Here is a 14,808-nt window from a genome sequence, read left to right as displayed (position 1 = left end):
GAAATAGTATTTACGTCATTGTTTTGCACATCAATTAGTAAAAATGCAAGTATACAGGTATAATGTTGTAATGAGTTGACCATAATGTCGAGGATTATTACATAAAATAAGTCGGCTGCAATGGTAGGGTCTGTAATGTGATAAAGAGTTGGTTGCAAGGACATATAGAGCGTGTTTGGTAGTGTGGTAGCGGTTGCTTTTCAAATAGCTTTTCGTGCCGAAATACATGTTAATGATATTTTTTTATTTTTTAAAAATCATTTTTGACATCAGCACATCAAAACGATTCAAAAAGTACAAACCGAACTCAATTTTAGCAAAACAAAAAAAAAATTTTGAAATTTGACGAAACGCAGTTTCGACCGCACTACCAAACGGTCCCATATACTATTACATAAAAAAAGTTATTTGCAATTGTGGGGACTATTACATAAAATAGATCATTTAATAGTGATGACTATTATATTAAATAAGTTGATTGCCATGATAGAGATTAATATTTAGAATATTTCGATAATAACGAAGGAATAGTCATATTGATGTAAATTAAGAAATATTTTAGGAAACACAAGTTAGGTTGTTACAAGGGATAAATGGTTAAGTAGGCAATGAATTGGAAATTACATATCAAGGGAATGATACAATTCGTGTGATTAAACTAAAGGGATAATTAATTTTCATTGTGGAAAATGAAAGACGTTGAAGTATTATATGACATTAGTAGTTGTATTTATAATTAAAATTGGATCATAAATATGATGTCTGCTTTAAACCTTAATAAAAAAAATACTTGTAATAATAGATATTTATAAAATTAATATAAACACTATAATTCTATGTGGTTTTACAGGTGCCTCGCATCCATCTCAGACATCTTAACCCAACATTTCCATATTCTCCTAGTTTTTCATTAGGTAGGCTTTTGTAAAGAATAATGTATGTTATGTAAATAAAGTAACTATTGTATTTAAATAAATATATTATATATTTTTTGCTAATGTTCGAAGTTAATATATATATATATATTATATATATATAATATATATATATATATATATATAATATATATAAACAAACCTGGTGCATGTATATGTGACCATTTTTACTTGAGTAACAGTAGCACGAAATGAATATTCTGAGGTTTAGGGCTTGTTTATTTTTGTGTTTTAAAAATATTTTAAAAATATTTAAATTTTTTTTATTAGCTTTAAATTAATATGTTTTTAGTGTTTTTAAATTATTTTGATGTGTTGATGTCAAAAATAATTTTTTATAAAATTAAAAAATATTATTAACATGTATTTTAATATAAAAAATTATTTAAAAAACAACTATAATTTCACTGTTAAACAAGTTTTTAATGTAAGCTATTTTAGGTAACATTTCTCTGCACTCTGTAGAAATTTTATTAAATGGAATAATTTCATGCGACGACAGCTGATATAGTTATAATCTTGTAAGTATATTAAATTTCTTTTTGTTATTTTTTTTATTTGCGCCAAAGTGTTGTATAAATTAAATAGAAATAAAATGTAAAAACGAATAAATATGTCAGGTAATTTTACAAATAATAATAATAAACAAAATCAAAATCCTCCATCACCCACGACCCACATGAAAAACCGTCTTAGTTCGAGCCTCCGTCAACAAGAGGAGCCGCGCCTCTACCACCAACTTTCAAGCTTCAGGACGACGAGTCCAGGACAACCAGGACTCGCAGAAGAAACATTTGGAGGAACTTAGTTGTGGAGAGTTGTTAAGATTGCAGAGTAGGTGATTAAGATTCGTTTCAGGGTTTAAATCAGCCAAAACCCGCAATGGTATGGCCCTTTTTTTTTTTTTTAAAGGCAGAGGCTCCACTTGTACTTGTAATTATTATGTGAACCTTGTTATGAATTGAAATTCATGCTCGAACTTTTGTATAAACAAGGCAAGGTTTTTTTTTTTTGCTTTCACTGTAAAAATGCTGGCTTGTTTGATATATTTTGGAGAAAATAGTTTAGGGCTCGTCTTCACTCAATTTTGTTTTATTGGCAATTTTCATTCTCAATCTTACACAATGTTTCCTTCGCTCTTCAGTAAGGTTCAGTCTTCTCTCCCTTCTACTGTAATGGCCACTTAATTTGCTGCTGTTTCACTTGTTATCCATGAAACCACTGCTCTGCTGTTACTACTACTAATCACTTTAATTAAACTTTCATTTTCGATCTTCTATTGATGATTCAGATTGGGCATTTAAGGAGAATAGGAGTGGTTAGGGTCCAAACCTTGCTGAATTTTAGCTTCAAAGCGACAATTGAAGCTCAAATGCTAATATCTAACACACACTCTGCTGCTGTAGCAGCTTCGCCTTTGTTACAGGTATGCAAAATAATTGCTGCTCTTGTTTCATTTTGATTGATGTTATTAATCTCCTGAAATATATGTAATAATGTTTCAGTCAGTTCACGGTGATGGAAATTCAAGGCAGAATCTGAGGAGAAACCAAATTGGTGATAATGTCTCCAAGAAGGATAAGATCAAATTTCTCATTACCACAGTAAGTACACAAAGTCCAAATTACCAATCGCTATTCATTTGCATGGTAGTTTTCACAGTTATGAGGTATTGATTGCTTAATTTTGGTGTGATTTTTGAGAGTTTCTATATGCCATCAATGTCCAAAAACATTCATCTTGTTTCACGTAGCTTGTACTATGTAGTTAGAGTATGACGACACAATCTTATATATGCAGCTTTTAGATCTAAATGACAGCAAGGATTCTGTTTATGGTGCTCTTGATGCCTGGGTTGCATGGGAGCAAATATTTCCTATTGCGTCAATTAAGCAGGTATTGATTGCTCTTGAGAAGGAACAGCAGTGGCATAGAATTGTTCAGGTTTGATACTCTCTCTCCCTCTCCCCTATGCAACCTTAACATGGATGCATGCTTTTCTTAATATGATGGTGTTTATGCACTACATGAACATCAAGAAAAACAATGGACTTTTGGAGGATTAAGTGTAGAACACAAACAGAAATCATGTAAAGACCACAAGACAGTCGCCATATGGATGCCAGGATAAATCTGTCATTTTATCTACTTAAAAATTCATGTTTTTAGCACTCCTCTCCTAGCGCTTGTATATCTAATTTTTTCTCCAATATTTACAATAAGTTTTCTCAAAAGCCATATATATAGGATATTTTGAGTTGAGCGGAAAACTTATGTGATTTATTGCAAGTGATTCATTGATCATTTGACAATTGATTGAGTTATTCCTGCTGGATGAACTTGATGTTCTTCCAATAAGGGGTTAAAGCCTTTTGGCATAACACTCCTTTTTCTTCTTCCTCTTTTTGAGAAACCTAGTGATACGATTACTGATAAATGTTTGAGCTGTTGTGGTCTCATTTTATCAAATCTGACTACTTAGTGTTTTGCATTCTATTGTAAGCTATCCTATCTAGAAATAAGGGGTTAAAACACTCTTTTTTCTTCTTCCTCTTTTAAGAAACCTTGTGATAGAGTTGTTGATCAGAGTTTGTGCTATCATAGTCATTCTATTTTCCATTTTATCATATCTGACTAAGTGTTTTCCTATTTGAGTGAGTTTTGGTTGATCAAGATGGCCACTAGTAAAGGCAGCTGTATGATGTGAGTGTGACCATATCCTGATTCCTTTTGCTACCCTAATGAGATATAAGATCGTGGTCTAGTGAGATTTGAATGTGCAATCGATACCATGTTTTCTTTGAAATACATGACCAAAAATTGGTGCCTGGCTACACATACCCCTTGGTAAAGCATGGAGTAGGATTATGTTGTAAAACTTGTTGAAGCTGGTTTTTATATACCACAATTATGAAAATGTACATATCTTTTATTGTGAAACTGGTTCTTTTATGCCTCACTGTTGTATAAACAGTGCCCTATTTCATATGGGAAATCCAGAATAGAAATATTTTGGACTGTGATGTACTTGAGTCAATGAGCAAATTTTTTTTTACTAAGATATCAATTGATCTAGTGTAATATGTTTCCCTTTAACCACCCCGTGTTATTAGGTTATTAGGCAATATAAGTAAGAGCAATTAGACTTGAGGAAAAATGTCATTTAAAAAGCATTAACCTGGATAGATTTTGAGAAGCTTGTTGTTTCACTCATTTACTCTCTCTCTCTCTCGTCTGGTAATAATTTTCTTCATCTAGAAAAAAGGATTCAAGGGAATGTCAGATAAACATGGTTAAAATGACAGCTGCAGTTGCTTCTAGATAAAGAAATTAAAAAAAAAGACCGGTAGCATTTCACAATTCATCTAATGCAATTCCTTGAGAGCCCCTGGATGTAGAACTTCATAAGAAGTTGAGAGATGAGAAAGATTATTATATAGTGAAGGAGTTGCCTCGGTGAAGAGTGGTAAAAGTTTTTCAAATTGTACTCCAGCCACATAATCCAAATGATAGAAATGCTTCATTTTAATAAAAACTTAAAAGGGGTCAGTGATTCACTGTAGTTTAAGACACAAAACACTGTGGAAAATTATTTTTACTGTTTTGCCCCTAAAAGTCAATGGACTGACTGGTGGGGTACTTCAGTCTTTAACTAGTGGGGTCAGTGATTCACTGTGGTCAATTTTTTTTACAGTAAAAATACTAATTTATCCTTGGCTGTAAAAAAAAAAAAAAACGAAATTAACATTCATGGCCTTTTTAGTCTTTTACTTAATTTAAACGTAATTAAATTACGTCCTTTCCCTTCAAATTAAAACAATTTGCCCTTCGGTTTAGGGGTACTTTAGTCTTTTAAATTTGGTTATTTTATAATTCTCAGGTTTCATTAGGAGCCATTGGGCCATTTGCTAAATAAAGAAATTATAAAAATCAAGTTGGATGTGCGTGAACATTGACTACAGGGTTTTGACAATGTGTGTGGTGCCGTCTAGTGGCTGAAGGTTTAGTAACCGAAGCGTCTCAGCGGCCCCTCCATGCCTAGGTGGTGTCTGTAGTCTAATTGTCTCCAATTTGGCACGCATGGACTTTTTTTTCTCTTTTTCCCTCCTATCCTTGATTTTTGTGATGGACTTCCAAATTTTTAGAAAAGCCTTCACTTTTTTTTCCCTTAAGATTTGGTATATTTTCTATTATTATTATTATTATTAATATTTGTTTTATTTTGAATAAATTTATGAAATTAGATTTTTTTTTTTCAATTTCATCCCTCATATATTTTTTAATGTCATATTTGGTGTTTTATTTTTTTAATTGCTGTTTTTTTTTGTTTAAGATGGTTTTTAAAATTGGTTTTGTTTTACAATTTCAATTCTCCTTGAGTTTTTTTTTTTCTATCAAATTTGATTTTTTATTTTTTTTTATTGCTATTTTCTTACCTTGCTTTTTTTTTTTTTTTAAATTGATTTTTTTCTTATGATTTTATCTTTTAATATTTAATTGGTTGTGTGTTTAGCTTCTTGGTTGAACCTGGGTCTAGAACTTAACAGACCGTGGGTTTAAGAGATTAACCTGGATTTTACGAGTATTTCTTTTTCTTCGAGTACTACAACTTAGATAAAGGTCTTTACATTGGGCCACCTTGGCTCAATGGATGTATTTCTAAGGTGACACAAAAACACTTGGGGTCCGCAAGGATAATATTGAAGTTTTATGAAGAAACATATTGAGAAGAGGAATAGGCCAAAGAATTGGAAGTATAATCAGGAGATATTGGAGACCTTCCTTGCATTGGTGCATGGCGATAGCTGCAATTGGTTTTTTGCTAATTAATAAGCTGCTTTATGTTTACTTTTCTGAAGATATTTGTGAATGCGTTGGGGGAAGCTCCTAATATAGTTTTGCAAAAGTCTGCTTTCAGCTCTTAGTGAGTAGTTATTATTTAGTGTCATTAGAGAATGTTGGATACAGTTTGGTTTATTTTCTTTTTTATGTTGGTAATTTTAGTCTTAAGCACGCTACCAAGACCCGCCTTAGCTACCCATGAACTATAGTGACTACCTACCATATATTTTTTTAGCTTGACAGCATCAAAGTGTAAAGTAATTTTGTCAACTTGGTTTTCAACATGTTCATGAGTGATGTTTCTATGTTGTTAAAATATTCTTTGTTATGCTACTATGTTTTTAATATTCTTTGTTATGCTACTTGTTAATGTTATTTCTTTAGCATAATGCATTATTTGATCTGTTCATATTTTATTAATCTCCAAAGGTTATTAAATGGATGCTCAGCAAGGGGCAGGGAACTACAATGGGAACTTATGCGCAGTTTATACGAGCATTAGATATGGACCACAGAGCAAAAGAAGCACATGAGTTTTGGTTGAAGAAAATTGGTAGAGATCTTCATTCCGTGCCATGGCAGCTATGTAATCGCATGATATCTATATACTACAGAAACAACATGCTAGAGAATCTCATAAAGGTTTGGTTTGCAGCGTGCCACTTGCTTCTTGATATGGAAAATCAGATGTGTGTAATGAGCTTATTATGTTTACTGGGCAATTATCACTCACAATCTGCATGCCATACTTTTTAATTGTTCTGTAGGAAATTGTGGTTTTCTATAAATTCATAATCTAATGCAAGAAAAACAATTTGAATATTCTCTGTACACATTATTTTCCAGTAAAGGACACTGAAAAGCTCCATCATTGTAGAGGTAGCTGCATTGGAACATGAATGAAAACAGTAGAGAGTTGCTCATACACTAAACCATTATGTCTTTACTTATCAACTCCTTGTACGTGCAACTAAACTTAAGGAAGGAAATAGAACAAAACTTAGGATGTTGTTTTGAAGTCACTGAAAAGCTCCATCATTGTAGAGTATGATATTTGTTCTATTCTATCCCAAGAATATAGCAAAACTTTACTGATTTGTAGCTTAAATTGAACAGACTTTGTTGGACATTAACATTTAATGAATTGGAGGATGTGGAAGATTTTGTCCTTGGTTAAAAAGTAAGTGGAAGGAGGAGAAGAAATGCTACAAAATTCATCTCATGTTGTTGTTTGTCTTTGAGAAAGGAATATCTGTCTTGCCTTTCAGTGCTATTAAATCACTGTATTTACTATTTACGCCTTCCTTAGATTTGTCATGTGGTGTCTTTTTTAGTTGGTTATAGGCTGATGTTAGATTAGCATTTTTCTTTTTTCATAAATTGTTTGAACTGACCACTTTCTAATAAACGTTGGATTAACCTGGCTTTGTCGCTGTAATTGGATGCAAAGCTTTTCAAAGGGCTGGAAGCTTTTGATCGTCAACCTCCAGAAAAATCCATAGTGCAAAAAGTGGCAGATTCATATGAGATGCTAGGCTTACTTGAAGAAAAGGAAAGGGTATTAGAGAAGTACAATCATATCTTCGTTGAGGCAGGGAAAGGGCGGAACAAGAAGCTTAGGAATGCTTCATCCAAGAAAAATAAGAAATCAGGTAAGGCACTTTCTATATTAGTGTCACTTTCTGATGGCAAAAAAATTATGTGCTGTAAATATGTTCAATGACTAACTAAAAGGCAAAAACAAAGCAAATCGTTGAAATTAATGTTCTGAAAACAGTATTTCTTTAGCCTGTGATTGTCTTTGTGTTTTTCAATTAGATTGTATATGATCACTGATGTCTTTGCCATCTGGTGCTGGAGCAAATAACATCATTTAGCTTCTATATACACAAAGCGCGCGCACATATTTCATTTCAGTCTTCAAACCTCCTAACTCACTTCCAATCACGGAAAATTGAATACACTGATGGTTCGTAATATGTACAAGATCTTTGCAATTGACCATCCCTCAAATTTTTTGTGATTGCAAGTTTTGCAAGTTTGACACTGAATTGAAGATCATAAATTAATGGATGGGGACTAAACTAGACTATTGAGTTTGGCATTTCAAGGCCTGAAAATATGGTTTTGCCTGTTTTGGTCCTTTGGGTGGGTTGGATTATCAAACCCAGCTCAACCTTGACCTGGCCAAGGCCTGGAAGGTTCACTAGTTCAGCAACGGGTAGGTCACTGGGTACCATGGTCTTTCAAATGAAAATATATTATTTATTTACTTACAAAACATTTATTGGATTATTACATGTAAAATACTAAAACAGGTCCAATAAGATAAGACAGGTCATAATAAGATGTATACAAATCATTTGGTATCATGTAACATCCTCCAAATACTAATTAGAGATGGGTTATTAAGGTATCCACAGTTTGCTTTCTCGTGCTTTTCAGGATAAAACTAACATTTCCTTATTGTCACTTACAATACTGTGGAAAACCCTTTCTCTAATTGAACCTGAGAAGCATTTGATATTTTGATTGGTTTTTTTGTGGCGTTTGATCTTTTCCAAAGCTAGATGATTTTGATGATATTATTAAAAAACTTGTGCCCTACATGAAGTTCCAAGCGCTATTAAAGACATGATATTCATAAGTTGCCAAACACACACACGTATCTATGTGTATATGTCTTCCATATGTTCCTAGAAATGAGCCTGGTCGTATGGTCTGTTTGTATCTGTGATAAGTAATGTATATCCTGGTGTGTACATATTTCAAATCTGGAACTGAGCCAGAACTCTGTGCTAAGCCTCAGGACACCAAATCTGTTGATTTTCATGTCCGCAAATTCATCTGCTTCAATGAGTGATCTTTTTATGTAGATGATAGAAAAATTAAAATGCTTTTGCCTCTTATGATTCAGAGAAGCCAAAAAATGAATCTGCTTCAGATACGCTTGCTGATGCTGTGGATGACAAAAAGTTAAGTCAAAGTTTATCAGAACATTGCAGATAACGTTGTCCCCCGAATGTTTGTAATTGTGTCCTCTACATTGGAGAAACTTTCGCAAGATAAATTTTGGCCACAGGAGCTGTTTGTTTAATTCTTTGCTGCACCAATGTGGAATTAGAGGTTACTGTGGCAAGGAGGATAAATATCATTTTGTTTGTTCACTCATCTTGTGGGAAGTGAAAACTACACTAATATTTTCCTATACCATGGTAGCCACAGTTGCATTGTGTTTTTTCCTTTGTTTTAGGTTCAACACAGAGTTAGTGGGCGTAGTATTGTGGTAGCTTTTGTAGATATGATTTGAAAAAAATTATTTTATAAAAAGTATTTTTGGTTGAGGTTGGTTTGATATTTATACATATTTGGTTAAAACTATGGTTGGAATTGAGATTGAATAAAAAATAATTTAATGTGTTTTGGTTAAGAATGCTTTTTAAATTGAGGTTATAAAATAATTTTAAAAAAATATATATTAATATTGATGATTTTTAATTTAAATATGATAAATTTAATTACTGCTATTACATCATGAAATAAATAATACTTTATATAAAATATTTTTTATTGTTTCATTAAACTATCTACAATTCCATCATGTATGAAATATATCCGACAAGGACTACAGTTTCCTTGGTTTTTTTAAGCGCTAACAACATTAGGTAAAATATCTTCAGGAACAAAATTAAAATTGCGATAAAATTTTAAAAATGCTACGTCATCAAGCGATCTCTGTTTAATTCATGTAGTGTCATTGAATAATGTTAAACATTAGTTTTTCAAATAAAAAATAATTAAAAATAAAAAATATATATATTTTTATTTTATTAGGTCGGATCTGGTTCAATGCATTTAATTTTGGGCCGTATCGGGTCCAGTTGGAATAGTGGAGAGTGTTTTCATTGTTCATGTGAATAGTGGAGACACTCTCCACGGTAGAAGAAGAAGCAGCGGAGAGCTTCTTTGTGTCACCCTGCATTTCAAATGCAAATAATAGTGGGCCCTGACACGATCAAAAGATTGATGTCTTATTCCAAGTGCAGGAGTGTCGAAGTAATAAATAAACCCGGCAAGATCGAGGTCGAACCACATAGAGATGAACTATATATATATATATATATATATATAACAAAGATTTATGATAATTTTATGCGATATTGATGTAAGGATTAAACAAGGATAAAACAATTGTCAAGGTTAGAGGATTCACTAATAGTATTAGAAATAAGTATAGTATAAACTATTTTTATTAATCAATTGGAAACTACTCACAAAGAAGGTTCCAATCGGATGATTTATCTTTAATAATTCATTATAAATTTTTAACATGATTATATTAATTATCTTATTTTAGTAACATCATACTTTTAAATATTGTTAGGAATTCATGATGTTAACTTATGTTAACAACAAATTAAATTTCTTTTATAGCACAGGTGTAGGTTATACCACACGGTTTCTATGAAAGTGCTAAGCATTTGTTATACCAAGTGTTATACAACACAAATCTAGATGAACCATTTAACAAGCAAGGTATTAAGAATTAATAAGATAAAAAGATAAGACATGTTAATAACAAACTTTCTTGGATATAAACATTAAAATTCATGTTGAGTTTATTTTATACTTATTCTAACACTATTAGTGAAACCTTTTCACATTGACATAATAAACTTAGCTAAACATTATGAAGAAGACAAACATAGATAAACTAGATAAAAACATAATTATGATGAAAAACATAAACAAGAGATTAATAAAAGTAAAACTTAAACATTATAAAAATACAAAGAAAGAAAGTAAGAATATGATCTTGATATGAAAACCAAGATGCCTAAATGCATGGCCAATACCTCATTTTATAGGCTAAAATTTAAAATTATTGATTTGATGACTAATTGTTGAGTGGGTGGTCACCTCTTGACTCGGTAACAAACCTTATTTTCTTGTTTGCAGAAAATGTTATTGTTAACATCAGAATTTGAACAGATAGTCTGCATGAAAGTTCTGGAAAATTATCTCAGCTTTCCAACAAAACAAGAATGAGATCATTTGGACTTCTAGAACTTGAGATATGGGCTGAACATTAACAATGTTTGGGCTGCATGACAAATTTGGAACATCAGAAAATATTATTGCTAACATCATAATTTGAATAGATAGTCTGCATGAAAGTTCTGGAAAATTGTCTCAGCTTTCCAAAAAGACAAGAATGAGATCATTTGGACTTCTAGAGCTCTAGATATGGGCTGAACACTAGACAATATCTGGGTTGCATGACAGATTTGGACTTCTCTTTTGATGCTAAGATTTGGACTTCTAAACGGCAGAATTGAGTCTTGGACTCCCATGAATGTTTTAGGCCTATGTCTTAGCTTTCTAGCCATATAAACCAAACTGAAATTCAAGATCTACAACTTCAGATATGATGCAATGACTGAACAGTGTTTCAATTTGAATTGAATTAACATTTCTTTTCTAAATTTAGCCTTTTTTTGTCATTTCAACAGTTAATCACATCAATCAATCCTTTGAATTATGAGATATACCTGCATTTAAATTGAGCATTTACCATAAATCAAATGTATTTTATATTATCAGACTTGTTATTATAAAACATGCTCTAGTTAAGGAGTTATTAATACTTAAAATGCAAAATAATAATATAGAACCTTAATAAAAATATATTTTTAAGTACTAATCAGGCCATGAACAATAAATGACGTTTTACTCATTACCAAACAATTATTTCATGTGATTTGCTTCAAAAATATTAAAAACAACTGCATAAACAAACAGGCTGTTCAGCCACGGTTGCCTCAAGCAAGCACGGGTCCGAACTCCGTCAGTGAGTACTAAACCATTTTGTTTATTTCCGGTTGAGACATTTTTAAATTTAACAGGCAATCATAGTAATTTGTGGTGAAGAAAACTAGTGAGCTAGTTTGCAAACCTCGTGTTATTTCAAAACCTGAAGGCATGCGTCAGTCCCTAATGGCCAATCGCCCATGCATGACAACGCAAATTGACCAAACAATTTTTACATCCGAAGCACTAAATCATGTCAAGTGTGATGCTGTAGGGAAAATATCAACAATCATGTCAAGGTAGAATTTTAACAACACGACTGTTATTCGATGACAGAAGCACAAAATTACGTTAGAGCTAAAACTCCGAAAGGAAACTACTTAACAGTATACAATTTGAAGCAATTACCAAAAGCTGGGTTTAAGATTCATCTAGACATTCTAATAGAGCTTGGACTGCTGAATCCATTGTTGGTCTCTTGTTTCTATCTTCCTCTACACAAGACATGCCAAGTTCAACAATCGTTGTTGCTTGGCTCCTGTTAAACTGACCATTCAATCTTGGATCCACTACTTCTTCTATCCAAGAGGTCTCTCCGCACTGAATTTTCCTTTTCACAACTCTGACAAACCGTGTTAGATCTGATTCATCATCCTCTTCCCTGCCCTCTATGACCCAATTTGAGAGTGGGATTCCTTTCACTATCTCTAGAACCACAACTCCATAACTATAAACATCAACTTTTGCAGTGATAGGAAGATTTGTAGCCCACTCTGGAGCCATGTAACCCTTGGTTCCTCGAATCTGAGAGAAGTCAGAGCTATTACCACCCCTCTGAGACAACTTGGCAAGCCCAAAATCTGCAATCTTGGGTTCAAATTCACTGTCCAAAAGAATATTTCCTGGCTTCACATCACAATGTATAACCCATTCTAAACACTCGTGATGAAGATAAGCCAAGCCCTTAGCTATCCCTAAGGCCGCTTTAAACCTGTCTTTCCATTCAAGAAACGTTGGGGAGAATAGATGCTTGTCCAGTGATTGATATTCCATGTACTCATAGACTAGGAGTCTGTGTTTGCCCTCTGAACAGAACCCCCACATTCTCACCAGGTTCATGTGATTGATTTTTCCAATTGTGCTCACTTCTGCCCAAAATACATCTTCCCCTTGGTTCATGTTTTCCAGTCTCTTCACAGCTACAACCCTTTCATCTGTCAAAATGCCCTTATATACGGCTCCAGAACCTCCCCTTCCCAGCTCTTCCTTGAAGTTATTCGTCGCCTTCTTGAGCTCAGTGTAAGTAAACCTCCTAAATGGACTTAATACCAGATTATATCCGTCTTCCGCCAAATTTGGCGAACCACGCTTTCCGAAAAGAAACCACCAACCTGAAACTACAAAGAGAATTTCAACAAGTCCAATGGCAGAAGCAAATGAGTAAAAATAAACCCATCTCGTCCTCTTAGTGTTGAAGTTATACATAGAAGGAGAACCGATCGTTGTTTCTGATTCAGCAGACTGGCAAATGAGGTCAGTGCCATTAAGAATACCTAGTTGAGATGTCTCAACACTATCTGGCAATCTCAGATATATATTGCCTGGAAAACTTGGGGACTGGTAACCATTGAAAAGCACGCCTTTTGTGTAGCAAAGTGCTTTCCCATCTAGCCTATAGCTGAATGCTTTACACCGATAATCCCCCAAGCAGAGCTTCATGCAGGAGTTGAATGTAGTGGATTCACTGTAATTAAGATCAAATCCCCAGTAATCTACATGGGGCAACAGCACAAACTTCACTTGCTGAGACTGTGAAAGAGTGCTGTTGAACATAGGCTTGCAGCCTTTATTCCAATTACCAGGCTCAGTGATCTCATAGCCAGGTGGGCATGAACACTTGGGGTCCGGTGTATTTACACAAATCGAGTTTATCCCACAAATTCCATGAACATTACAAAGCTGAGAAAGAGCTTGCCATGATATCACCCACAATCCAGTTTCATTGTTCAGGCTATAAAGCCTGAGATTCCCATCATGGTCCATTGTTAGCCTCCTTTTGATCCTTAATAAACCCGTGTCAGGAGCGCTGAACTGGAGCAAATCACTAGATATAAAATGGCCCATTTCATCAAAAACTGCAGTTCTGCTGCTATTATAATTTGTTCTACCATTTCCGAACGGATTAAAATCAGGATTAGGCCAGTATATGCTTGAAATATCAGGACCATCATATATCAACCTCAGCACATTATCATTATCAAAAAAGAAACTAAAATATCCAGAGGCATAAGACCCGCTATGCAATCTAGCAACCAGCTTTGTCCTCTTAGTAAATAACTGGTTTGGAAGAAGTGTATCAGTAGGAAAATCAAAGCTTTGCCATAGAATCTTACCACCAGGGTCTTTTAGAACAAGGTTACCAGTGTCCAGAAGCTCTGCTCTTCCAACATCAGTGGAGGTGGTGTTAGTCTCCCATATGATGGAGCCATCAACATCTGTCAAGACCATTGCACCGTCTCGTCGTAGAGAAACTCTTGAACCTCGGCCATTAGCAGGTCTGTCTCTGTTGGCCATCCAAACCACAGTCCTGTCCTTGGAATTGGTGAACCAAATAGAGAACCAATAAGCATTTTGTCCCAGCCCATAGAATCCACAAGAGAATGTTTTATCTGGTGAGATAAGGATGTCTGAATCATCTTCTACTGATAGAGATGAACCTCTTCGCAAAACGTTCTGGGCACTTGAAGTTGAAAGAAACAAGAACAAAACAGTGAGGAAACAGTTTATTTTTGGAGGGATTGAAGTTTGAGAACTCCCCATGAGGCCCAGGATTGGCTTGCAACTTGTATGTTGTTTGGTAAGAACAATTATCATCTATAGGCCTCCCAAGGGGGGCGAAGTCATCCTCTCTTGAATGATTTTTTTTTTTTTTTTTATGAGCAATTTGACAGCTTAGAAGGCTATCATGTCTATTATGCATTGGGTGAATCATATTATTGTAAGCACATGTTCAAATATGCACGTGGGAGCATTTAGTTCCTGCCGTATTGTTCACGGGTGAGAGAAAATAGGAGTCAGATATTTGTTTAGATGTGAAACATGGACCAGTTTTTCTGAGAATTACAGTGATGGTTTGTTTTTGCATTAACACTTATTTATTATAAGTGGTTTAAAAATTTTATTTAAAAAATATTAAATTAATATTTTTAAAATTTTAAAA

The 14,808-nt window shown here is 33.7% G+C and overlaps 2 protein-coding genes across 3 annotated transcripts; one reads left to right on the top strand and one right to left on the bottom strand.

The window, feature by feature from the left end:
* The first annotated feature begins 1,538 nt into the window (after positions 1–1,538).
* Positions 1,539–9,121, top strand: LOC118037532 (pentatricopeptide repeat-containing protein At4g21190). Of its 2 annotated transcripts, none has more exons than XM_035043521.2 (7): positions 1,539–1,820; positions 2,227–2,361; positions 2,441–2,539; positions 2,736–2,879; positions 6,207–6,419; positions 7,228–7,429; positions 8,695–9,121. In XM_035043521.2, the coding sequence occupies exons 1-7, from the start codon at positions 1,818–1,820 to the stop codon at positions 8,784–8,786; spliced, it is 888 nt and encodes a 295-aa protein (XP_034899412.1). In that variant the 5' UTR covers positions 1,539–1,817; the 3' UTR covers positions 8,787–9,121. The 2 variants fall into 2 exon arrangements, with proteins under 2 accessions (XP_034899412.1, XP_073261397.1); XM_073405296.1 differs by lacking the exon at positions 1,539–1,820 and adding an exon at positions 1,829–2,083.
* Positions 9,122–11,861: 2,740 nt separating this feature from the next.
* On the bottom strand, positions 11,862–14,529 carry LOC118037587 (putative receptor protein kinase ZmPK1). The gene has a single exon (XM_035043625.2). It carries the CDS (start codon positions 14,460–14,462, stop codon positions 12,009–12,011), a length of 2,454 nt encoding a protein of 817 aa, XP_034899516.1. The 5' UTR covers positions 14,463–14,529; the 3' UTR covers positions 11,862–12,008.
* Between the last annotated feature and the right edge of the window lie 279 nt (positions 14,530–14,808).

Source organism: Populus alba, chromosome 16, assembly GCF_005239225.2.
Source record: "Populus alba chromosome 16, ASM523922v2, whole genome shotgun sequence".
NCBI classification, from domain to species: Eukaryota; Viridiplantae; Streptophyta; class Magnoliopsida; order Malpighiales; family Salicaceae; genus Populus; species Populus alba.
The sequence above is the reverse complement of the archived record's forward strand: the minus strand, read 5'-3'. Positions and strand labels throughout refer to the sequence as shown.

Coding starts and splice junctions, on each gene's coding strand:
- LOC118037532 (XM_073405296.1), top strand. CDS start 1,964: ATGCTGGCTTGTTTGATATATTTTGGAGAAAATAGTTTAGGGCTCGTC. Junction 2,084..2,226: donor TTCCTTCGCTCTTCAGTAAG/GTTCAGTCTTCT, acceptor TTGATGATTCAG/ATTGGGCATTTAAGGAGAAT. Junction 7,430..8,694: donor CAAGAAAAATAAGAAATCAG/GTAAGGCACTTT, acceptor CTTATGATTCAG/AGAAGCCAAAAAATGAATCT.
- LOC118037587 (XM_035043625.2), bottom strand. CDS start 14,462: ATGATAATTGTTCTTACCAAACAACATACAAGTTGCAAGCCAATCCTG.